Genomic DNA, 26,134 nt, shown 5'->3' with positions numbered 1-26,134 from the left:
AAACCCTTTCCCTGAAAGCCACTGGGGAGTTGCGGTCTTTTAACCACTAGCTGCCCTGGACTCCTTGCTTGGCGCCTGCTGTAAATGCTGCTCTTTCCTTCACCACAAGCTGGGGTCAGGAGATTGGCTTCACTGCACACGGGCGACGGGACCCAAGTTTGGTTTGGTGACAACAGAGTCAGAGGCTGCCCAGTTCAGAACGTCTAAAAGCCACGTGGGCACTGGACGAAGAGTGGTCTGAATGATGCATAATGGGAGACATGGAAATCGGCACTGGCGTCTTTCCGCCGTGACTCTGCAAGTCGTCTAGGAGTTAGGGGCTGAGTCGTGAAGTATCTTTGATGAAGCATCTTTGTTACACTGGGGACAAGCTCCATCTGTGCATTTTCCCACAACCAAGGAGAAGAAAGATGTTGTGCACGGTAAGACTTCTGCGAAGTTCCAAGCTGAAGCGGGCATGATGAGGTTAAGGATCTGGATGAGTGAATGTGGACTGGTGGCAGGTGGGGGACACATGCCCAGCTCCCTGGGCAAGTCAGCTTGATGGGAAGGGTCACCATGATTTGGTGGATGGTCAGTAGCGTCACCTCCCCCTGCAGAGGGCAGAGCGTGGACTGGGAGATGCAGGAAGAGGTCCATAGGGCCCTCCCCGACTCAAAAGGCTTCATTAAAACATCCAGAAACACAACCTCTACTCCGTGGAGAAGTGCTGCTTGAGTGGCATCAAAGGACGTTACCATGAGGGGCAGACCTCATGGATTATCCAGAGAACATGTTAGTCGTTACCTTTCATGGGATGACTGCAGTCACGTCCCAAAACAAAGCCATCAGTGAGGAGATGGGTGGACTGGAAACGTGGCCAGTGGACATGGAAAAAGTTTCTCTCGCTGCCATTTCCCACGGGGAGGTGGGGAGAGGCGTCTGGCAGGAGGGACTTGCTTATGCGAGTTGTTAGCATCCAGATGTGGACAGCATCAGATGCAAAGCATAAAAACAAAAGAGAAAAAGCCACCATTCTGCCCTGAATTCCTCTGCAACCTTCCAAGGGTTCCCTCCTGAAGAGAAGAAAGAGAAATTGGACTTTTCTCTGCCTTACATTTCCTTTGAGGAAGTGTTGTGTCTCTGTGCCCAGATGCAAAGGTGTGTCTGGAATGCAACTGATTTCATGGAGAAAGGGCTTTTAAAATGAGTATTTTATACCGTGCAAATTCCAGCTGTCAGAAGGACCAAGAGATGGGGTCACAAGTGTAGTTCTAATATAAGAAAGTTAAGACGGGGCAGAGAAGTTTCTTTATGTTGTCCTGAAAGACTGCATTTTAATCCACGCACAGCATATCTTGCTACCGAGGTGATAGGAATCACCACTCTGATAAACGTCCCTTGCAAAAGCGAGGCTGAAAAGTGTCCAAGGTGATATTAGATAAAATTTCTTACCAGCCACCTCCTTATCAAGGGACAAAGGTGTCAATGAAAGGAAGACGAACATGAATTCATTCATTTCCTGCGGTATCAGAGGAAAAAGAGACTTTTCTCTGGGTTAAGTAAACATCGCCAAGGTTCAGCTAAGGAGAGAGGACTCAAAAATTAAGGAAAATATCGTATCCAAGGTCAAACAGACAGCTCAAATTAGTGTCTCCCAATATCCCTTGTGACAATTATCTTAAATTAAATATGATACCGTCAGAGGGGACAGTGAAGACACAGAATTAATTGGTGTCTCCTGGGTCCCAGAGGAAAAAGCATATTGTAGAGGACAGACACAAATCAGAGAGTCAGTACCAGCAGCTGGCTGGGCATCCCTAGGGGGAATCCATTAGTGTCTCTGGACATTAATGTCCAAAACTGTGTGATTTTATGTGATAGTAACTACAGCAGACAAGAAAGCAGTAATCATCACCACTGACTTCACCACCACTATTCTTACTCACCATCACTATCACCATGTCATCATCACCACCATCTCCATCAGCATCAGCATCACAAACACCACCATCACTACCATGGTCATCAGCAACACCGCCATCTACATCACCCATATCAGCACCATCATCATCACCACCACCACCATCACCACCATCTACATCACCTACATCAGCACCATCACCATCACCACCGTCTACATCACCTATATCAGAACCATCACCACCGTCTACATCACCTACATCAGAACCATCACCATCATCACCACCACCTACATCACCTACATCAGCACCATCACCATCACCATCACTACCATCATCACCACCTACATCACCTACATCAGCACCATCACCATCACCACCATCTACATTACCTACATCAGCACCATCACCATCACCACCATCACTACCATCATCACCACCTACATCAGCAACAAGGTCATCCCTATCATACCATCACCACCATCATTACCATTATCACCACCATCACCTTCATCACTGCCATCGTCATCGCCAACCTCATCACCAACACAGCTGTCATTCATCGAGACCCCACAAAGTACAAGATGTTGTCCCACACTGTATTCCTCCAGCCAGCATTTTTTATGTGCCAGGGACCAGGTGGAGGGCTAGGGAAACTGCTGACATGGGTAAACAAACCACACTACAGTACAAGAGGTGGGTGAGGCAGAAGACGGTAAGGAAGGAAGGCGTGGAGGCACTTGACTTCAGGGCAGCTCCCTTAGGGTCTGCAGTGGATGCTGAGCAGTCTAGGGTGAGTAGGATTTGGACAGCCAGGAAGAAGACAGACCACATGGACAAGTCTAGAGCAAGTGGGAAGACGCATGGATGGTACTGCACCCTAAGGGTTAAAGCGGGTGAGGCAAGAGAGCGGGCATTCTAGAAAGGGGAGGCCAGCCAGGAGGATGGGTTATGGACCAGGTAACAAACAGGCAGAGGAGTGGCAGCAATGCAGAAAAAGCAGTGAGCGTTTCAGAGAGACGTTTAGGAGGCAGACGCACAGTGCCCAGTTACTGATGAGAGACAGAAAGGGAAAAGATAAGGTGCCAAACCCACCAGGGAAACCTCAGGGTCTAGCCTACTGCTGGGAGGTGGTGGCACCGCTGACCAAACCAGGGAGGAGGAAGATGCCACGTCCAGTCCTGGATGTGCTGGGCAGGCAGAGGGGTCGAGCTCGCAGGAGTCTGGGGGAAAACTCTGTTATCAGGGAGAACCAGCATACGGTCATGGATGCACTGTCCACTGTGTCGGGTGAGGTGTTATAATACACTGAGGGTGACAGCATGGAAGGGGACAGTATAGAAAGCGGAAACTACACGGGAGAGAACCAAACGATGCCGCATCCTGGGAGGTGATGACAGTGAACCTTATAAGACAGCTGCTTAAAGACATGGCTTTTCAGTGTTTGTCATTATTTTGCTAACTCTGATACGTGCACTGTTACTTGACGAATGTGCCCTGCCAGCTACAATATAAATTCCACACGAGGAAGAACCAAACGTATCCAACTATCTTAAGAGAATTATTTGCCAAGTGCCTGCTCCCAGTGACAACGATGCTTTAAGGTGTGGCAGTGTGCCCAGGAACCAGCCAAATGGTTGTGGGGCTGGTTGCTAGCTCCTGCTGCTGCTGCTTTCAAAGATTAATGGTTTAAGAATGTAGCATTTGAGAGTCTGCGACTCGTAAATGTTAACTACTATGTGTAAAAATAGATTTAAAAAAAATTTCTTCTGTTTGTGCAGGGAACTCTATTCAATGTCTTGTAATAACCTTAATGAAAAACAATATAAAACAAATATGTGTATGCATATATATACATTATACATATGTGCATGACTGGGACCCTGTGCTGTACATCAGAAATTGACACATTGTAACTGACTGTATTTGAATTAGAAAAAAAGAATGTAGCATGTGATAAAGAAGAAAAAGTAGCAAAAAGAAAAATAAAAACTGAAGAAGTGTCTCATCTTTGCTAAAACTGGGCATTCCTGAACATTTGAGCTACACCTGAGTAATAAAAGGCCCTCCCACAGTCCTTTCCTCGTGACCACAGCAGACATCACTAATCAATCACGATCATTCTCATCTCAGGGTGCCAGGCAGCCAGAACCAATCAACCAGCCTCAGGAGTGGAAACTCACTTGTTTACCCATTCAATTCATGTTTTCCAGTGTAGACAGAGCACGTACCACCTTCCAGCTGCTGCTACAAAATTAATTTCTTTTGAGGCATATTTATGAATGGATATTAAATGAAGCTGGATGCTTTATGGTTATCTTCTAAGAGAAATACACTTTTTTCTCCTCTGCAGGTGAGGATATAACTGAGTCAGGGGGTGTCTTTTTCACCCTGGAAGCTTATTTAATAGTTGGTTCAGGTAGATGTTGTGTATCCAGGTTGGTCTATAACTCTGCTTTGGAAACTACCCATTTGGGGAGAAAAGTATCTTTAAGGCGTAACGTAAACTTGGTGGCCCTGGTCACTTGGAATGGTATAGACTGAGGGCTGCCAAACACTTTGCAGAGAGCCAGGGAGAAAATATTTTCAGCTTTGTGGATCACATACTCTCTTGTCAACTTCGGTCAAACACAGCCACAGACAGGAAGGGAAAGGGTGGGCATGACTATGTTTCAGTAAAACTTTATTCGCAAAAACAAGCAGAGGGCCAGATTTAGCTCAGGGTCTGTAGTCTGCAGACCCTTGGTCGAGACCCTCCTTGGAGGTGTAGAGAGAGAACCTGGGAATTCCATGACAAGCAGCAGCCTTCTGGTGGCGATCTGTGACTTTTGCTTATTTCAATCTGTGGCTGATCTGTGTGTGATCTCCAATTCCATTTGCATCACGTTGGGAAAATTTAATGTTGGAGAACGTGGAACCCTTTTGTAATGGGTCATCAAAGAGATTCGCCCAGAGTCAAGAATAAATTCCTTTTTGCTCAAATGTAAATCATATTTTTATTGGGTGATATTTCCTTTCTACATTCCAAGGCATATCGTTTGCTTTTTTTGACAGATGAAACATGAATGATTTGTTTGATGGGAGATTATTCTTTCATTTTGTTTTAAAAGGAAACTAGTATCGATTTGTGTGTGTGTGTGCATGTATGTGTGTGTGTGTAAGAGTGTGTGTGTGCGTGTGCGTGTGTGTGTATGTGTGTGTATGTGCGTGTGTGTGTAAGAGTGTGTGTGTGTATGTGTGTGTGTATGTGTGTGTATGTGTGTGTAAGAGTGTGTAAGAGTGTGTGTGTAAGTGTGTGTGTGTGAGTGTGTGTGTGTGTGTGTGTAAGAGTGTGTGTGTGTATGTGTGTGTGTGTATGTGTGTGTGTGTGTAAGAGTGTGTGTGTGTAAGAGTGTGTGTGTGTAAGTGTGTGTGTGTGTGTGTGTGTCTTCTTTGCTCTTCCTACCTGGAGTTTGACTTCAGCACAATACGTCACGTTCATATATTCCTGCTACCTCATTTTCATGGGTTCCCAGTCATAATTTTGTTTTTCCCTTTCCGATGAGTACAAGGACTTAGAGCCACATACGTTCTCTTACTGTTTGGGCCGTATTCCAGAGATTTGGGACGCCTTCTGTTTCCATTTCATTGTTGATGAAATGTTTCATTTCTGGCTGTGCAACCTCTGTCTACACACTGCACAAGGGCAGCTTTTGAAAATTAATATGCGTTTGGGCATTTGGAAATTCCATTTTGAGTCAGCACAATTGGGGGGAGCGTATAGCTCAGTGGTAGAGCGTGTGCTTAACATGCATGAGGTCCTGGGCTCAATCCCCAGTCCCTCCATCAAAAATAAAACCAAAAAGTAAATAAACAAAGTATTTTTTAAAGTAATAATAATGATGATAATGATATTATTACTACAGAGATAAGTATATTATAGAGACAAGTAATATTATAGAGACAAACAGCAGGTTTGACCACTGCTGCCAGATGAGCGGATACCACATGTGACCCCTCTACCCAGCCCTGGGTACAAGGTGAGAGGGCTTTTTATGACTGTGTCCCTAAAGGAATCCTAACATAGCCTCATGTTTAACTTTACAAGCAGAGGACGCAGGAAATTAGCTCCAAACGGGAAGGGTCATTCTGCAAGGGGAGGTCGCTGGTGGCAAGTCCACCTCCAGACGACGGGAGGTCGGATCTAAGACGGCACATTTAGGAACCGCTTGCCTTCACACCACCCCCCCGAGGTTCTCTCCAGCATGGACACGTGAAAAGGCACCACCAGTTACGTGCTCAAGACGCCAACACTCCGGGGACGAGCCCTGGCAGGTGTCTGACGGGCCAAAGCCCACGCCTGGAATGGCATTTTGGCGCAAGAGCAAGGACCGCTTAAGACAACCCCTGGGAACCCGAGGGGAGCCACCCCTGGCCAAGCCCAGGCTCATCTGCAGGCGTCGGGCTGAAGACGCATGCCAGCAGGAGGCTAGAGAAAGAACAGGGTGGAGTCAAGCACAAGCGGCCACCTGCCAGGTGCTGGAAGGTGATCTCAGGTAAGGAGGCTCGCTCAGGAACACAGAGCAAGGCGCCCGACTCCCCAGACACGGAGAGAACTCCACTCGCAGCACCACGAGGCAGGCGTTGCAACATCTGTGCCCTGGGTCCCTGGGCAGCGCCCTGCATCCCGGACAACCCTCTTCAGGCCAACACGGCTTCACCCAGTGGTCAAATCAGCACGCAGATGAATGGTCAGCGTGGAAAAAGCACTGTGTAGGACAAGGGAAAGGGGTCCACTCGTGGTCGGCTGTGACGGGTACCAGATTCCAGGCTCTCCGACCGGCACTGTGCCTTCATGCCTTTGGCGTCCTCATTCTCTGTGTCCGAGTACATCTTCAAGGGGGAAAGTGAGTAAGCATTTTGGACACAAACGTGAGGATTCTGGACGCACACAGGAATGAGAGACTTGCCACCAATAGGAGGTAAGTTGGGATATGCTGATGACATAAGAGGACGCAGCCATAAAAGTAAAGACTTCTGTTCATTAACAAGGAAGATGTCCCTAACGGACAGAACGTGGAAAAGATGCCAGGCACAAGGAAGACGTTCTTAATGGATATAGACATAATAGATGGATATATATGGAAATACATATATAATGGACATATATATAATGGATATGTATAATGAATACATATATAATGGATACATGTTAACATGGATATATATATATAATGGATACATAATGGAGATATGTAATGGATAGACATAAAGTATATATAATGGATATATCATATGGATATATATAATGAATATATGTAATGGATACATGTGTAATGAATATATATAATGGACATATATAGTAGATATATATGGATATATACAATGGATATCTACATACTGGATTATATATACTGGGTATATATACAATGGATATGTATATAAACTGGATATACCTATATGTATATATATAATATACATAATGGATACACATGTAATGAATATATATAATGGATATATATAGCAGTTACATATGGATATATAGAATGGATATCCACATAGTGGATTATATATACTGGGTATATAAAACGAATATATATACATATATATACACACATACACACACATACAATGAATATGTATATACAATGGATATATATAATGGGTATATATAACGAATATACATAATGTATATATATGTAACGAATATATATAATGGATATATATAGTAGTTATATATGGATATATATATAATGGATATCCACATAGTGGATTATATATACTGGGTATATATAATGAATATATATATATACACACATATATATATATACACAATGGATATGTATATATAGTAGATATATATAATGAGGATATATATAATTGATACATACATATAATGGATATATATAAAGTGGGTATATATATAATAGATACATATATCTATATGGAAACATATAATGGATAAATATACAGTGAATATATGTGGATATATATAGTGCATATATATAGTGAATATATATATATATATATATAATTGGTATGTACCATGAATATACATAATGAATATATGTATATTCATACATAATGGATATATAATGAATATATATATAATGGATATATATGGATCTAATGGATATATGTAGTGGATATATAAAATGGTATGTATAATGGATATATTGATATGGGCATATATAATGGATATATATAATGAATACATATATAATGGATATGTATACATAATGGATATATATAATTGATATACATATAATGGATATATATAGTGAAGATATATGTAATGGATCTATACAATGGAGATATATAACGGATACATATATAATGGCTATATGTAATGGATATGTATATGTAATGGATATATACATAATTGATACATACATATAATGGATATATGTAATAGAGATATATAATGGATATGTAAAATGGAGACTATATGTAATGGATATATACAGTATGTATACTGGATACATATATAATGGATACATAATGGACATATATAAAGGATACTATATATAATGGATATATATATAATGGGTATATATCATGAATATATATAATGGATATATAAGGATTTAATGGCTATATATAGTGTGTGTATATATATATAATGGATATATCGATATGGGTATATATAATGGATATATACAATGGAGATACATAATGGATACTTATATGTAACGGATGTACACAGTGGATATGTATCACTATATATAGATATATATAATGCACACATACATATAATGGGTATATACATAATAGAACATTTAGTGGATATATACAATAATGGATGTACATGTAATAGGCATACATAATGGATATATATGTATAATGGATACAGAGACACATCCTGGGGGACAGCTGGGGTGTTGCTTCCTCATGAGGGTCATGTTCTGGATTTGAAGAATGCAGACCCTTCCTGCCCATGGGCTGAGGGAACCCAAGACACCCCCTTCCAGTTCTCAGGCCACACTCAGGTACTTGGGGCATGTACGGGTCCCTCTGCTGAGTTCCCACTGCTACACCGATGCCACAGAGGAATGGTGACCACAGCCCCCTGGTTTCCCACCCTCATTCTGTCCCATCAGCAGAGGCGTGCAAAGGCACCTCTCTCCCACACCCCTGCAGACAGAGGTGTGTGTACCCATCTCACTGGGGACAGGACACTCTACAATGCACAAGTCCGTGTCCCTGAAAGACCCCGGGGCCATTGACACCCACCCTTCTCCCGTCCGTCAAGAGGCTTGAGCTGTTTTTTCTGTTTTCCCGCCCACCCGTCTTCTTTCTGTTTCCCTGCCTTTCTCTCCACCTTGCCCCATCTGCAAGGGTCTCTCTATATCTGGGCTTATTCCTGGACTCTGACTTCAGATTTAACTTCTCCATGTATCAACTGCATGACAGCGAGGTTCTTCCCGAAACGTTCCGTGCTCCGGTTTCCTCGCTGGTAAAACGGGAAGCGTGGTAATACCTCCTTCCTAGGACAGGACCACTTTAATCGCTACAGGCAGAGTTTAAAGCCCTGCCCGCTATGTGACCAGTCTCCGACACGATGCACGTATTGATTCTAATGACCGTAATTCCTAACAAAGAGTGGTCTGGTTGTCTCTTTTGCTGAAGCTCTTTAACTTCAGCAGCTTATTAAAGGCAGACTACACATTCTGGTTTGCCACAGACAATTCTCATTTATCCTTTTTGTGGGGGAGGGGCCCTGATGATCCTTCTCAGATTCCAAAGTGCCCAGATACAGAGCTGAAGGAGAAACTGGCAAGTGGGTGGTGGGTTGAGGACTCAAAGGTCAAGAGTTTTTCATGGGGGGGCAGAAAAGTAACAGAAGTAACATTTCCAGAATAATTTTTAGAGACAGTAACATAAGGAGGTTCCCTAATGACTGAGTTTAAAAGCAAAGAGCATCCTGAGATGTTTTTAAAGGAAGACATCGAAACGAATGTCCTCTGTGATGACCACCCCACAAAGGAAAGAGGAGAAACTCAGGAACAGAAAGCCAGATGGTGCAACAGCAAGTGAAAAATATTGCACACTGCATAAATTATTGGTGAAGCATTACTACACATAAAATACACAAACAACAAAAACTTACTGCATCAACAGGTGACTGGATAAAGAAGATGTGGTATATTTATACAATGGAATACTACTCAGCCATGAAAAGGGATAAAGTAATGCCATTTGCAACAACATGGATGGACCCGGAGATCATCACACTAAGTGAAGTAAGCCAGAAAGAGAAAGACAAATACCGTATATCACTTATATGTGGAATCTAAAAAAAAAAAAAAAAAAAAAAAAAAAAAGGCAAATTAACTTATTTACAAAACAGAAACAGTCTCACAGACATAGGGAACAAAGTAACAAACTTATGGTTACCAGGGGACAGAGTGGGTGGGAAGGGATAAAGTGGGAATTCAAAATTTGCATCTCTTGGGGAGGGAGGGATGGAAATGTTCGCTATCTTGATTGTGGTGGTTTCATGGGTGTTTACGTCTATCAAAACTCATCCAATTGTACGTCTGAAATATGTGTAGTTTACTGTACAGGAACTCTACCATAATCAAGGTGTTTTTCTAAAAAAAAAAAAAAAAGAAAAAAAACAAGAACCTACTGTATAGCACAGGGAACTATATTCATTTTCTTGGAATAACATATAATGAAAAACAATCTGACCAAGTATGTATTTATACATGTATGTATATGTATAACTGAATCACTTTGCTGAAACTAATGTAAATCAACTACACATTAATAAAAAAAATTTTTTTTAAATAAAAAGTTTCATCTGTAGAGCACAGGAAACTGTTCAGTATCTTGTAATAACCTTTAATGAAAAGAATATGAAAAAGAAAAAAATGTTTTTAACTAAAACAATTAAGAAAAAAATAAAAATATACTATTGGTGAAGGAAATAGAATTGTGTACACAGGATGAGAATGAAAATTCTTCCCTGTGGGATTTTTTTTTTCCTTTAATCTTACAAGTATTTGCAGAGGGCAGACAATCTCGCGGTCTCATGGAACTCACCTTGCTGGCACTTGGAGAGGTTAAGATTAATCATTGCCCGAGCCTGAGCCACAAGGCGCCCTTCATGGGGAGAACACAGTAAGACCAGAGGTGGCAGATTTAATGTTCAGAAGGGGCTGTGCTGCAACTTCTGGAAAAGACATGATGACCTTCTAAACCTTCTAACTGCCCCCAGGAAACTGTCTGGCCACTTGTCTGATCTGTCTAGCCGGGCATGCCGGCTAACTGGTGAACTCAGGACACTAAATGAAAGATGAAAGGAAGAGACTCATGGACACAGAAACAAACTTATGATCACCAAGGGGACGGCGGGGGAAGGGATACACTAGGAGTTTGGGATGTGCAGATACACATACTGTATATAAAATAGATAAACAACAGGTCCTACTGCACACCACAGGGAACTACAATTTCTTATAATAAACTATAATGGAAAAGAACCTAAAAAGAAAAAAATATGTCTGTCTATGTCTAATTGAATCTCTTGGCTGTACACCTGAAATGAACATTGTAAGTCAACTACACTTTAATTTAAATTTTTTTTTCTAAAGGTGAAAGGGAGACATTCTACAAAACACCTGCCCAGTGCTCTGTAAAACTCTCAAGGTCATCAAAACACAAGAAGAGTCTGAGAAATGAGGACAGCCCAGAGGTGTCTAAAGGGAGGAGGCCACTAAGTATGGATGTAGCATCCTGGACGGGGTCTTAGAGGACAGACGGGAACAGAAGAGAGACATCAGGTGAAAATGAAGGAACTAAAAATGTAAGGTCTTAGGGATAAGAGATTCATCAAATTCTGTCACTGTGACATATGGACTTCAGTAAGATAATAACAACAGAGGAAACTGGGTGCAGGGTACGTGGGAACCCTCTGCCGCCTTCACAACTCTTCTGTAACCTGGAAATGCTCTAAAATTAAACGCCTGTTTGTTTGTTTGTTTGTTTTCAAAAATGACATTAAATCATTCACTGTCACCTCACACCTGTCAGAACAGCCATCATCAAAAAGACCACCAATAACAGATGTTGGCAGCAAAGATGTGGAGAAGAGGGAAGCCTTGAACACTGTTGATGGGAATGTAAATTGGTGCAACCACTGTGGAGAACAGTATGGAGGTTCCTCAAAATGGGTACCTAAAAAGAGATCTACCATACGACCCAGCAATCCCAGTCCTGGGCATGTATCTGGAGGGAACCTTAACTCAAAAAGACACATGCACCCCCTGTTCACAGTAGCACTATTTACAAGAGCCAATATATGGAAACAACCTAAGTGTCCATCGACAGAGGACTGGATAAAGAAGATGTGGTGTATTTATACAATGGAATACTACTCGGCCATAAAAAAGAACAGAATTTTGCCTTTTGCAACAACACAGATTTGGAGGGCATTATACTAAGTGAAATAAGCCAGACAGAGAAAGACAAATACTGTATGTTATCACTTCAATGTGGAAACTAAAAAATACAACAAACTAGTGAAATGTAACAAACCAGAAGCAGACTCACAGACACAGAGAACAAGCTAGTGGTGACCAGTGGGGAGAGGGGGTTACATAGAGGTGGGGGGAAAGGGTTACAATGGGACTATATGAAGTCATGTGTCTGAAACATCTGAAAATTGTAAAAGCATGATAGGATTTAAAGAATCTTTCATTCAATTAAAAAAATACATGGATCACAAAAATGACCAAAAATTAGAACTTAAAGAAAATTTGAGAAAGGAAAAAAAAAAAGAATCCACAATCATCACTCAATGCCGAGTAGCTCTGCAGCCCACCCCACCCCCTCATCTGTGCACGGCATCCTGTTTATTTTGTTCCTGGTGGAAAGCCTTATGTTCTCCACTTTCTGGAGCTTTCTGCCTTTGAAATCAGTCACCTGAGATGGTGTTTTGGTGGGGCTGGAAGGGCCCCAGTTGAGCAATTGGAATGGAACGTTTGGGACTGTGGGCACATTCGGGGTGACACAGGTCATTAGCCAACCTCGGGGTTTCCCAGGGAAGACTACCTTATCATCATGCACCCGGGCTACCAAAACTTTTACTGCTCGAGTCATTACATGGCGAAGAAAGCTCTCTTACTTGCAGGAAATTGTCTTCATAATTAACCACCCCTGGCCCTGCAAAACCAAACCACAAAACACTAATAAAAACTGCACCGCCACAAAAACCAAACAGCAAAATGGCCTCACAACACTCCAATGAACCCACGTGGAATAGGTGACAACTTAAATTCCTCTTGTAAGGACTGCAGGGAGGGGAATGCTGCTTTGCAGATTTCAGCAGTGATTCACACAAGCCAGGGCGAGATGCCCTCACCCCAAGTCCCGAGTGTGATCTGACTGCAAATGCAGTGTCTGTCCTCTTTCTAGTAAGAAGGAGACAGGCCTCCCTTGCTCTGTGTTCCACAGTTTTCTCCATCAAGTGTATCTTCAAGACCAATTTTACATCTTTTCTATTCAGCCATCCTGCCGGCAGGAGCTTACTCAATCCTTATGTTTTAAAATTTATTTTTATTGAAGTAGAGTTGATTTACAATGTTATGCTAGTTTCAGGTGTATAGCATAGTGACTGAGTCATACACATATTTTTTTCAGATTGTTTTCCATTATAGGTTATTACAAGATATTGATTATCGTTTCCAGTAGGACCTTGTTGTTTACCTATTTTATATATAATCATGTGTATCTGTTAATCCCAACCTCTTTTAATTTATCCCTCCGTCCCCATCCCCTTCCCCTTTGGTAACTGCAAATTTGTTTCCTATGTGAATCTGTTTTGTAAATAAGTTCATTTGTATCATATTTTAGATTCCACATAGAAGTGATATCATATGGTATTTGTCTTTCTATCTGACTTACTTCACTTAGTAGGATCATCTCTAGGTCCATCCATGCTGCTGCAAATGGAATTACTTCATTCTTTTTTATGGCTGTGTAGTATTCCATTGTATAAATATACTACATCTTCTTTATCCAGTCATCTGCAGATGGACTTTAGGCTGCTTCCATGTTTGGCTATTGTAAATAGTGCTGCTGTGAAGAGTGGGCTGCAGGTGTCTTTTCGAATTGTGTTCTTGACAATACTCTGCTTGTGTTATTAGCATGTCTGCTTATTTCCTCAAAATAAAGTAAAACAGAGAATCAGGGAGGGGCCAGAAGGATTAGGTAGGGCTCCCCTGGCCTCATACCAATGGGAAACTGCATGGACAAGGCCCTCAACAGGCTGAAGCAGCTTTGGGCTAGGGGGCAGAGAACCAACTCTGCAGAGTGTGGGACGTCCACTCTGGAAAGCACCCCGATCTGTCTAGACGGGGTCCGGCGAGTTTGTAGGGAGACCTGCGAAGAGAAGCGCAAGACCTGACCAACAGCCACCAAGCGACAGGGAGGTATGGTTCACACCAGCCATGCCCACGGGAGGTAGGTCCCGGCACTGAGAATGACGGCCCACCACCACCACGACTGGCGGGACCACACTCTGGGGACTCGAGCCTGGATGCAAATTCAGCAAGATTGAGGTTGAGGACCACTGCCAAACCACCTCCATCTGGCCAGGTCTCAGCACCTCCCACCTGTCTCGTCGTGACCACGCCCCCCCCAGCCATGGACCTCCCCCTGGGGTCTCCATGGACAGCTTCTGATATTAAACAAATACAGCATTGCTTTCATGTTTGGTTCAATGCACAAAGAACTAGTTTAAAAGGATGCTCGTGTGTGCGCGCATGTGTGTGTGTGTGTCTGCAGAATCAAGGGCTCACCTCCTCACTGGACCTGCCCCCCCACCCCTCGCGGGAGTGACCACATTCATCATGCTGGTGCAGACCTGCTCCCCTCCCTGCTCAGATCCTCCCTACAGTCATTCTGGACATGGCATCCACCGTCCGCAGGTTCCCCATCTCAGCTGCAGACATTGGGGCTCACCCGGCTCCTGTCCAGACACCTCCCTGGCCCCACATCCATCTCCAGGCCAGGTGACGCCTGAGCCCCACTGACCACCATCCGCTCCCTTGCGAGAGCCCCGCTCTAAGAAGCAGAAGGACCAAAACAAGGCCGGCCGCCCCGCCGGGGACGCACAGCCCCACCATCGACTCAGAGAGGGTCCGCCCTTCTCTGAACTCAGATGCCCGGGGCTGCCCGGACAAAGCAGCTCAGTTCATGCATTTACTTCGTGTCTCGTGATAGAGAACTGGGAGCAGACGGAGCAGTTGGGGGGGGGGGTCACCAGCTCTGATGTGCGGGACTTGCCTGCTCTCCGAAGGGACACTGCCGTCCTGGGTGATCAGAGGCCATCGCCTGGCCCTCTCCAGCGCAGGGTTGCTGCCAAAGCTTTCCCCCTTTCATCCATATAGGTTAGGCTGAACACACCCTCTTGGCTCCAGTGGCCAAGCTAGTGACGGGCATCTCTTCTATTGAACATTAAGGCATCAGGCGTGGGCTCGGACAGCACCCAAGAGCACTGGAATCGGGAGAGATGCCACGGACATGTGGGCAAGCCCCGGGCTGAACAGGCAGACAGAGCCCTCAGGGACGCACGACGGAGCAGCACTGAACCTGTCGGACCCAGCACCGCTCTGTTTGGTGTATCGTCCCATCGAGAACCCACAAGAACTGGAAGCACCTGCTGGCAGGTGCATCGACGGTGCCCGAGGGAAGGCGGGCCTCCGAGGACCCGGGAGACGGAAAAGAAAGGCAAACGGGTCCCTGTTTCACAAGGAATGCCTTCCCCAGGAGAAGCCCCCACCGCAGCATGGTTGCTGCCATTTCCCACTCTCTGAGGAGGACCAGAAACCCCCCTCCCCAAAAGAAAAGCACATTAAAGCAGAGACATCTCTGCGCACGGCCGCGCCCGCCGCCCAGCCCCGGCTCCCACGTCGGGTCGCAGCCCCGCCGTGAACACGGCTCAGCCCCGGTGGAACAGCCATCTGTCTACCAAGTGGTCACGTACCTTTGTCATTCAGGGTTTCTTCTTTTATCTTCCTCACGACTTCTAGGGCTTTGGCATCATTATTTCCCGCTACGAGGAAAAGAAAAGGCATTTTTCAGAGGAAGGAAACGACCCCTCATGAAACAATGTTTTCTTGAGGTGCCAAGTACCTCCTTGCGGGCTGGCGGTGGATGTGACCCTCAGCGCCTGGGGTGGGCTCAGTGTTTCCACTGAAGACCCATTTCCGTATGCCTGAACGGGCCACAAGGACGCGTTGCTCTGACATTTCATTTTTTAATGATTCCAGGCACACATGTTGGCACCATGACCACGGAGACACCCAGAAGAGCCTGAGCATAAAAATGTCGGCAGAAATGTCAGCCTAGACACAGAACTCCCTAAGCAACACGTTTTGTTGTGTTTTTTGTTTTGTTTTTGGTTTTTAACGGAAGTATAATCACTGAAAGTGTGCCGATTTCTGGTGCACAGCACAAGGTTTCAGTCACGCAAGTACATACATATATTCATTTTCAGATTCTTTTCCATTACAGATGACAAGAAGATATCGAACACAGTTCCTTGTGCTCTACAGTATAAACTTGATATCTATCTATTTTATATATAGTAGTTAGCATCTGCAAATCTCGAACTCCCAGTTTACCTCCCACCCACCTCCTTTCCCCTTTGGTAACAATCAGTTTGTTTTCTATGCCTGTGAGTCTGTTTCTGTTTTGCAAATAAGTTCATTTGTGTCATTTTTCAGATTCCACACATAAGTGATCTCATACGGTATTTTTCTTTCTCTTTCTGGCTAAGCAAATTTTTAATACCTTTTTAAAATTTTTGTTTTGAGCATGGAGTATTTAGATTTATTTATTTTTAATGGAGGTACTGGGGATTGAACCCGGGACCTCGTGCATGCTAAGCACGTGCTCTACCATTGAGCTGTACCCTCCCCAACCTTCTTTTTTTCTAACACAAAATCTTCAACTTTTTTTTCTTATTTTTAATGCTGTGGGGGGGGGGTGGTAATTAGGTTTATTTCTTTACTTGTTTGTATTTTATTTTACTTTTTTAACAGAGGTACTGGGGATTTGAACCCAGAACCTCATGCACACTAAGCACACGCTCTACCACTGAGCTCTACCTTCCTCCCCCGGGAACTTCCAAAGCAACTTTTGGTCCCACTGCGCTCCTGGGTGACTCAAGCTATAAAAACCATCTCGGGACATTTCCACCATCAGCTCAAGAACCCCGTAAAAATCGGCAGGTGCGATTCCAGGAACGTTCGTTTTGACGGATGGCCATGGGTGTCTTGTGTAAGAGGAGGGCGCTATGGTTAAAAAAGACAAGGGCACTGGGGGGGAGTTAAGTTAATGAGGTTTCTTTCATGGCTGAGCAGGTGGCAATGAGGGTACAGTGTGAAGAATGGGGGTGTTGCGTTTCCAAACGTCCCTGAGCAGACAGCCCTCGGTTTCAGGTGCGCCCGGTGGGGCTGGTGTGCCCGGCGGGGCTGTGTGCCCAGCAGGGCTGGTGTGCCCGGCGGGGAAAAGCTCAGAGGACCCTGTTTCCTGGGCACCAGCTTCATGAAGAGCTTGGCCTGGAGCAGCTTATCAGCCCCTCTGCAGCGTGAGCCAAGCCTGAAACTCCCTGAGGGGTGAGTGGTGGGAGAGATTGGACAGAGGGCGATTGGAGCTGGCAGCTGGAGAACACAGGCGTGCGTGTGAAGTCTGGGGGCCCCCCACCCCCCGAGAACCAACAGGTGGAAGGAAGACACCAGCTGAGCAGCCTGGGAGGGGCACGTCCAGCCCACCTCGCCCTCCCCGCGGCGTCCAGCCCCGCTGCTGGTGAGATGGAAGTTCTCTCGGGTCAGACCGTCTTAAGGTCTCCAGGAAAATACACCGCCAAGCGCAGCTTTCCAGGGGCATTTCTGTTTACAGACACTCTGCTTCCTCTGCACACGCTAACGAGGGTCTTCCCTGCCGTTTCACTCTGTATTACAGACGCCGTGTCACTGACAACTGCCCCAGAGAAATCTATACCATGGCCCTTTCCAAAACCAAAAAAAAAGAGAAGTGTTTACAGCCAAGAGTTGCAAATAAACACATAAGAGAGGAGCAGGGGTGAACCCAGTGAAATCGGAAATGCCTTCAGCTCCATCTGGACACAGAATCGTGGCCAAGGACATCTTCCCGATGGAACCAAAAGGAACACATAGGCTGTCGCTGCCTGGGAGGGGTTCAAAGTCACAGGCATCAAGACAACGGTCCTGCAAAAGCAATTCGCACCTCCGGCTCCCTGCAGGGAATTAACGTGATGCGGTTGCTAGGTTTTGGCTTGCAGAGTCTTCCGGCACTGGTGAGGGGTGGGGGCGGGAAGGCGTGCCTTCCATCTCTAAATATTCTAGGTGGTAAAGATCCCCCCCAAAAAAAAATCAAGGGTAAGCTGGGGCCACGGACACGTCTGAGCTAGTTTTTGAAATCTCTGTGATTTTTAAACATTCAGTTGCCATCTGCCACCGGGCTGCCCTCCAGTACTAAACTGTCTTGGCATCAAGGGCTGGGAGGGCAGGAACTCAGAGGAAGTAACAGAGAAGCCCCAACTCCCCGAAAAAGATATGAGAGGCCAGAGAAAGCTGGTGGGGGTGGGAGGGGTGGAACTGAGTGGCAAACTGGCCACGGTGCACGGTGCCCCTGGACGGGCAGGACACCCTGAGAACTCAAGCAGGCAGGGCTGGCACTGTGTGGGAGCGATGGTCGGGCACTTTGCGGAAGGGACGAAGGTCATCTTCAGCGGATGCCTCCTCTGAGCTGGGTCTGGAACGCTTGGCCATGTACAGTGGCTTAGGATCCGTCTCCACTCACGGAGTAATGACTGCTCAGGAGGTCACACTCCGCCAGATAGGAGGGGGCGCAGACATGGCAGGGTGACAACTCATACGTGCCACGTGTCCCACCGACAGGCCACCCAACTCTCAGGGGAACCGTGTCACTTGGGAAGGACAACCTCTCATCTCCAGAACCCCTCCCTGAGGATGGCACCCTGCCCATGAGATTTTAAACATCCGCAGAAAGCCACAGAACTCGGACTTGTTTTAAAAAAAAAAGGAAAAAAGATGCTAAATTAAAAAATAATAAAATAAAATGTCTAATATTCCAAAAAAAAATACAATAAAATAGATAAGTGACAAGTTCATACTGTAGAGCACAGGGAACTATATCCAATATCTTGTAGTAACTTATGGTGAAAAAGAACATGAAAACGCACACAGGTATGTTTCTGTATGACTGCAATATTGTGCTGTACACCAGAAACTGACACACTGAAAACTGGCTAGACTTCAATAAAATTATATTTAAAAAAAAAAAAAGATAAAAAAAAAAAAAAAAGATTTTGAACCCAAACCAGAGTCAGCAGACTACAGACCTAGGGCCCCATCTGGCCGGTCGCTTGATGTAAAAAGAAAAAAACTTTTGTTGGAAGATGGTCCACCAACCCCGTTCCTTTTTAAAGAGCACTGGCCGTGGCTGCTTTTCTGCTTGTAAGGGCAGAGCTGATCATGGTGACAGACCTCTGACGGAATTTACCACTTAGCCCACACCGGAAAAAGTCTGGTCTAAAATCTCAGATGACCCTTCGTGAAGAATTACGAAGAAGAGCGAAGGGTGGAGCTCAGTGGCGGAGCGCGTGCTTAGCATGCATGGGGTCCTGGGCTCAATCCCTGGTGCCTTCTCTAAAAATTAGTTAATAATTACCACCTCCCCCCCCCAAAAAAAAGAATTATGAAGAAAGAAGGACTGTCCATCAAAAGAAACGGTAAGAACTAAGATGCTGTGAATTGACGGGACACTGAATAACCAACGAATTCGTGGCCATTCTATTATGTTTGACTTGGACCCAGACAATCCTTTCAAACCCTCAGCAAGTAACTGATTATTCTGTAAATACTCATCGCTTCGGGACTGAGGAAATGTGAACCTGGCTATACCCATCTCTTATTCTGTATTTAAGATAAAAGGGCATTGTGTGCAATGATAACATTTCATGACGTGACCTTGTATCAACCCATCATGGAAGAGAGAAAAATTGTCCCACTGAGGATATAGTCAATTATTCCCTCAAAGACTCAGGGAGGAGATGAGAGTGCCCATGTGACTGGACTGATGGGACGGTCAACGCTGTGCCCCACAGTGGAGGGTGGAACAGAGGCATCGGAAGCTCAGTGGGAAAGAAGGCACAGGCAGGTGAGAGGTGTCGCTGACTCTTGGCTTAACTCAACAAAGGAAGGATCCTGCTTGGGTGGGTACTGTTCCTGATGGTCAAGAAGATCACCTAAATGAGGTGAGGACAGTCAGGGCTCCAGTCCTTGAATGCATGGGTGCCACACACTTAGTCACGTATGTTCACTGCATGTGTGTGCAGTACACACTCTTCACCCAACCACACCTCCTGGTGACTTTCCCAACTAGACCTCCTCATGACCTTTCCAACTAGACCTCCTCTTAAACAACCACACTAAGGCAAAAAGCACAGAAATGGGACTTTTTTTTCTTTGTATTCCAACATTGCCCAGTTTCATGAAGAATTAAGAAGCTGAAGATGACAGCCCTGGAGGAGTCATGGGGACAGACTAACCAGCTCCCCATCTTTGTTCAGACGGGACGGTCCCTCTGGGTCCAGCTCCACCAGCATCTTTCCACCACTAGCCCAGATCCAGTTGGTCATCAGAGGGGACCTAGGACTTCCCATTCAAGAGGTGACCTGACTTTGACCAAGTCACCCAAACACCGGCAGAAACCCAAGACAACACTGGCAGAATCCAAGCTTGTCACGTCTCTAATGATACCACAGAGGCTGACTCACCACGGGAAGTCAAAGTCAGGGGGTTGGGATCCATCACCATCTCACGTTCTCCCAGCAAACTCTTGGGTTCTGTTCTGACCCTCTGCTCCCACACCCTAACTCCTGGCTGTTCTCAGGCCCCAGAGCAACGTAAACAGATTGCACAGTTGATCAGACGCTCCAGAAATACACCCTCAGATGCACCCCTGTCTCCCACAAGACCTCTTAATCTGCAATCAACCCACTGTCACCTAAGGGGACTTATGGACACTCATAAAGTTGGTCGTTCCAGGTTCAAAAGCTTTTAACATGTCTGCATCTATTCAGAGAAAGGGACTCAGACACATTCCTGAAGGAAAGAACCCTTCACTCTTAGATTCCAGCCACCAAGATAGTAAGAAAGACGACCTCTGTCATTTAAGCTCCCAGGTTTGTCATGCAATTTGGTATGGCAGCTCTAGCAAAGGAATTCACATTTATTGTTGTTTTATGATGACTATTTAAGCAGAGTTTCCACTCAGGTCCAAAAAAAGGGTTGTCTCCATTCCCTGTTTCTTTGGTTTCTGAGTCTAACCCTTAACGTCTCCCGCATCCAACCGTTTGATCGGTAAGGACCTCAATGCTTACAGACACAAATGAGCAAACAGTAGTGTATGTCCCACGCGCTCTAAAGCACAAAGACCCGTCGTAGAGGGCAATCACCTATGATGACGTGCATGCCGAGCTTGGCCAGACACTTGGCGGTCGCGAAGCCGATGCCGTCCGTCCCGCCGGTCACGACAGCAACACGCTCGGGTTGTGCGGGGAAGACTGCGGGGAGGAGGAAAGAAGAAACCAGAGTAAGGCTGAGAAGCAGAGCGCACGTGGGCAGGAATGAAGCCACAAGGGAGGGCGTGACGCCCACGGGAGCTGTGGCTCGGTGTCTGTGGCTTCGCTCCTCTCAGATTCCTGCGGGCTCCCGGTGCGGGAATGTAAGACGGTGGGTTTGCCCTGAGTAACCACAGCCCGGTCAGGACACCTGATGGACAGTTGCTCAACCCCCGCGGACAACCCCCTTCCCCCAAGAATGCTTCCCAGCACCGCGCGCATCCCAGAGAGCACGTCCTTGGCGGGGAGTCCCAGTGACGCCTTTGGGCTCCCCGCAAAGTTCCCAGGCACCCAGCCTGGATTCTCCTCCAGGGATTCCAGCTGCATTTGGGGTTAGTTCCTGGGAAGATGGGCAGGATTCATAAAAATGCTAGTCTCGTAGGCTCTGGAGGTGTGCAGATAGTCGTCCCAGCACGGCGCTGCAGGAAGGACCGTACGGAGGGTCCAAGGCCACCTTCCCTGTGCAGACGGGACGTCTGAGGACCCCGGGTCTGAGACACGACGGGGGCGTGGGTCTCCCAACGGGGCGACTGGCGGCTTCCCCACATCTTGTCACCTTGGCATCCATCTGTCCCCTCACCCCCCAAACATGCAGGGGAACAGGTTCTGAGGGCGTCCTGAGCGAGGGCAGTGCCGACTGTATACCCTGAGCTGGGATCCTGGGCTGCAGGGACGTCTTACAGCTCCGAGGGCGACCACCTCGGAAACTGTCTCAGGAGTCCCGACCCCCTGTCTCACAGCCAGCTTAGACAGGCACCGAGAGTTAAGACGAAAGGGACTAGAACAGACGTTCCCCAGGCTTCTCGATTTATGGCACACAGACTGCCCAGATGTGTTTTCACACCTCGGCTAAGGACAAACAAACCAAATTTAAATATATGCATATAATATTTGCTTATATAAATGTAACTGAAACATATGTTTATACTTAAATACTTATACACATTAACTTTTTTGTTATATAAAAATTATGTATTTTAAATGTTAAATATTTTACATTTATTTTAGCATATTAAAATAAATTTAACATATAAATACATTTAACATAAATTAAGTAGGTTAGATAAGAGTAAATAGGATATGTAATTTAATAAGATACAGTACAAAAATAAATTTTTATTCTAACACAAATATTCACAAATATAAATATTTACAAACATTTAAATTTTATAATTATGTTTATACATTGTATGAATACATATAACATTCATAAATATTTATATTTATTTTAGGTTTATTGTATTTATATGAAATTTTTATGTATTATATTAATATTTGTAACATTTTAAAGCTTATTTATTTTAGATGTGCAATATTCATACCCATTAAGTACTTTATACTTTTATTTATGCAAAAGTTAATTTATAAATTTAAAATGTTAAATATTTTGCTAATTCATATCAGTGTATTAAAATATATTTAGTATATAAATACATTTAACATATAAAATAAGTAAATAAGATAATAGCAAACAGGATGTATTATTTAATAAAATACAGTATAAAAATAAATACTTTCAACAAAAATATTGATATATGTATCTATATTAAAATTTTACATCTATAATATCTACATACAATGTACATATTTATAACATATTTACTTTATCTCTAATATTTATATTATTTATATTTGTTTATATATCATGTGAATATTTGTAAGTATATTCAGTTTATACGTCTATATATAATATTTTATATTTATTTTATGTAAAAATTATACTCGTATTTTAAAGATTAACTATTTTATATATTTGATTTACATATAAACAATGTATTTAATATGCAAAGTGTATTTAATATATAAGATGAGTACATAGATAACAAACAGGATGTTATTTAGTAAGGCGGATAATACAAAAATAAAACTCTATTTTAACAGAAATATAAAAAATATGCTTATGTGAAACTGAAACATTAAATATAGAATATGTGTAAGTAAACGCTAGAGGCAAAAATTCAAAACTTGCTACCAGAGATAAAGAATTCTTTCAAAGGCTCGTTAGCATACTCAACGCAATTAAGGCCAAAACCAGTCAACATGACTGTAGCTCGACAGAAATTATTCAATCTAAACCACAAAAGTAACATTTTTCAGGTGGGTGTGGGCAGAGCTCAATGGTACAGCACAACCCTAGCGTGCACAAGGTCCTGGGTTCAAGCCCCAATACCTCTGTTCAAATAAACATATAAAAACCTAATTACTTCCCTCCACCCCCAATAAAAATACAAAAGAACATTTTTTTAAAAAAGGGAAAGAAGACACAGTGTTTCCGAGCACTGGACACCGTCGAATGTGGACCCCACGCTCCTGGACCCCCAGAAGGAGGCGGCGGCTGTTGAGTTATACGACGGGGCGGCTGGAAATCCTCCAGCAGGAGACAGCGCCCGAGGATTGCGGGCTCGATCTCAGTTCCCTTTTCTGTGGCTTTGTGTGTTTTCTGGCGATGCACAGAAATCACTTCCCTCACGAGTCACCGCTCTCTGGGGGAGCCAAGCTGTCCAGACATCCTGGGACCCCCTACACACACACCCTACTGCATGTGAGTCGGCCACAACGTCCAGCAGCCCCAACGGGGCGTGAACACGTCTGTAGCTTTTACAAGGTGACCGTGTGTGGTGTTTAATGTCACATGGACATTTCCCACCTCAAAGAACCGACCACAGGATGACCGAATAATATTGTAAACTGGTTCACGGGTCCGTGGGATGTCACAAAATGAGCTGGGAGCCGGGATATGCGTGGGTTTCTCGCCTTCCCATGTACATGGGAGGTTTCAAGGCTGTGGACAAGAGGCCCTTGTGTCTCCAACACAAGGTCCCCAGGAGCTGCCTTTCTGCAGGTACTATTGGAAAAGAAGCCTTCACCCGCACAAAAAGATGCTCAAAATCGGTCATCAGTAGGGAAATGCAAACCAAAACCTAGTTGTGCCGCCCACAAAAAATAAAAATAAATACATTTTAAAAGAAAAAAAAAAGAAATCTCAAGTGAAGAGATCCAGATTTTCGTGGGCACCTGCAATGTCCCCAAACCTGTCTATTGCTAAGGAGAGTCTGCGGGAAATTGAGCGAAGGTATTCATAACGGCTCCCACGTGAGCAAGGTCTACAGCCCCTTCTCCGGGGCGGACGGCACTCAGAGAACCCCGAATCGGGCATAGGGCATTGGCCAGAAAAAGCAAGAGACGGCCAGGAGAGAGGCTGCCCCTTCCAGCCCCCCGAGGACGGTGTTTGCACCTCCACCACCTGCATCCTGCCACGTCACACCCACACAAAAGGTTCAACCGCCCATGGAGGCCACACCCCCAGGGAGGGGATGAGAAGGAGCACCTGGGGATGGTGAGCGGAGGGACGGTAGGGAGAAAGGCACTGGACTTGAGGTCAAGGAACCCATCCCTCCAAGATGTGCTGAGGACAAGACGACCGTCCTGACGCTGGGAAACCAGGGCAGCCATGAGCCAGTCCCGACCTTCCCCAGGGAGTGGAGTTCCAGGGTAAGCAGCTGACACCACCCTCCTAGAACAGTCCGGGTGTCAGGCTGTCAAATCCCCAAGCCCTGGTCTGGGAGGTGCACCTTCCTTTGCCTTCTGCCGAGAGCCAAGGACAAGGATGTCACAGATCCTCCCTGGTCGTGTGAACATCACGGCTCCCAGGATGATTTAACACATCAACCTGGCCAGGCTGTGGGGCCCAGATACCTGGTCAGACATCACTCTGGGTGTTTCAGTGAAGATGTTTTGTTGGATGAGATGAACGTTTACATCAGTGGGCTTTAAGGACGAGAAGGTATAGCTCAGTGGCAGAGTATGTGCTTAGCAAGCACAACGTCCTGGGTTCAATCCCCAGTCCCCGTGTTTACATAAATAAAGAAACGTAATTACCTCCCCAGGCCACACACACAAAAAGTTAAATTAAAGAAAAAATTTCAGTGGGCTTTGAATGAAGCAGATTGTCCTCCCTGGTCTGGGTGAGCCCTGTCTAATCAGGTGACAGCCTTAATAGAATAAAGACTGAAATTCCCCAGGGAAGAGGGAATCCTGCTTCCACGCGACCTTTAGACTCCAACTGCAAGTCTCCCATGGGTTTCCAGCCTACTGGTCCACCGTGCAGATTTTGGGCCTGCTACACCCCAAAATTACATGGGCTAATTCCTTAAAATGAATCTCTCCATAGATAGATAGATAGACAGACAGACAGACAGACAGGATGGATGGATGGTTGGTTGGATGGATGGATGGATGGATGGATGGATGGATGGATGGGTGGATGGATGGATAGACAGACAGGTAACTTGAAAGATGACAGACAGTACATGCATAGATGATATACTGAAAGGTGACAGATAAATGACAGGGCACAGATAGATGGATAGATAGCTCAGATAGACAGATAGACACAGACATAGATAAAGATGCAGATATAGTTTGAGGTAAGAAGTGAGCAATTTCTATTGTAAGTGTAGCACATGTAATATTTGGGATATGCTTATACTAAAAAAAAACAAAAAAGGCCTGTGCATTATGCATCTTCCGTCCACACTGATGGCACTGCTGCTGAGAGGGTGGATTCTTGAGC

General features: G+C 44.9%; 1 protein-coding gene across 6 annotated transcripts in view; it reads right to left on the bottom strand.

Moving 5' to 3' along the window:
* Window positions 1-26,134, bottom strand: part of DHRSX (dehydrogenase/reductase X-linked) — a 206,415-nt gene that overhangs the window by 161,423 nt on the left and 18,858 nt on the right. For all 6 annotated transcript variants that reach the window (XR_010379602.1, XR_010379598.1, XR_010379600.1 and 3 more), the window contains exons 2-3: window positions 21,397-21,504; window positions 15,874-15,942 (exon numbers count right to left, since the gene is read on the bottom strand). Coding sequence is in view for 1 of the 6 variants with exons in the window: in XM_064483573.1 (XP_064339643.1) it covers window positions 15,874-15,942; window positions 21,397-21,504 (177 nt within the window). In the remaining 5 variants the exon portion in view is untranslated. The remainder of the gene's footprint in view (window positions 1-15,873; window positions 15,943-21,396; window positions 21,505-26,134) is intronic.

This window comes from Camelus dromedarius, chromosome Y (assembly GCF_036321535.1).
Source record: "Camelus dromedarius isolate mCamDro1 chromosome Y, mCamDro1.pat, whole genome shotgun sequence".
In the NCBI taxonomy this organism is placed as follows: Eukaryota; Metazoa; Chordata; class Mammalia; order Artiodactyla; family Camelidae; genus Camelus; species Camelus dromedarius.
The sequence above is the reverse complement of the archived record's forward strand: the minus strand, read 5'-3'. Positions and strand labels throughout refer to the sequence as shown.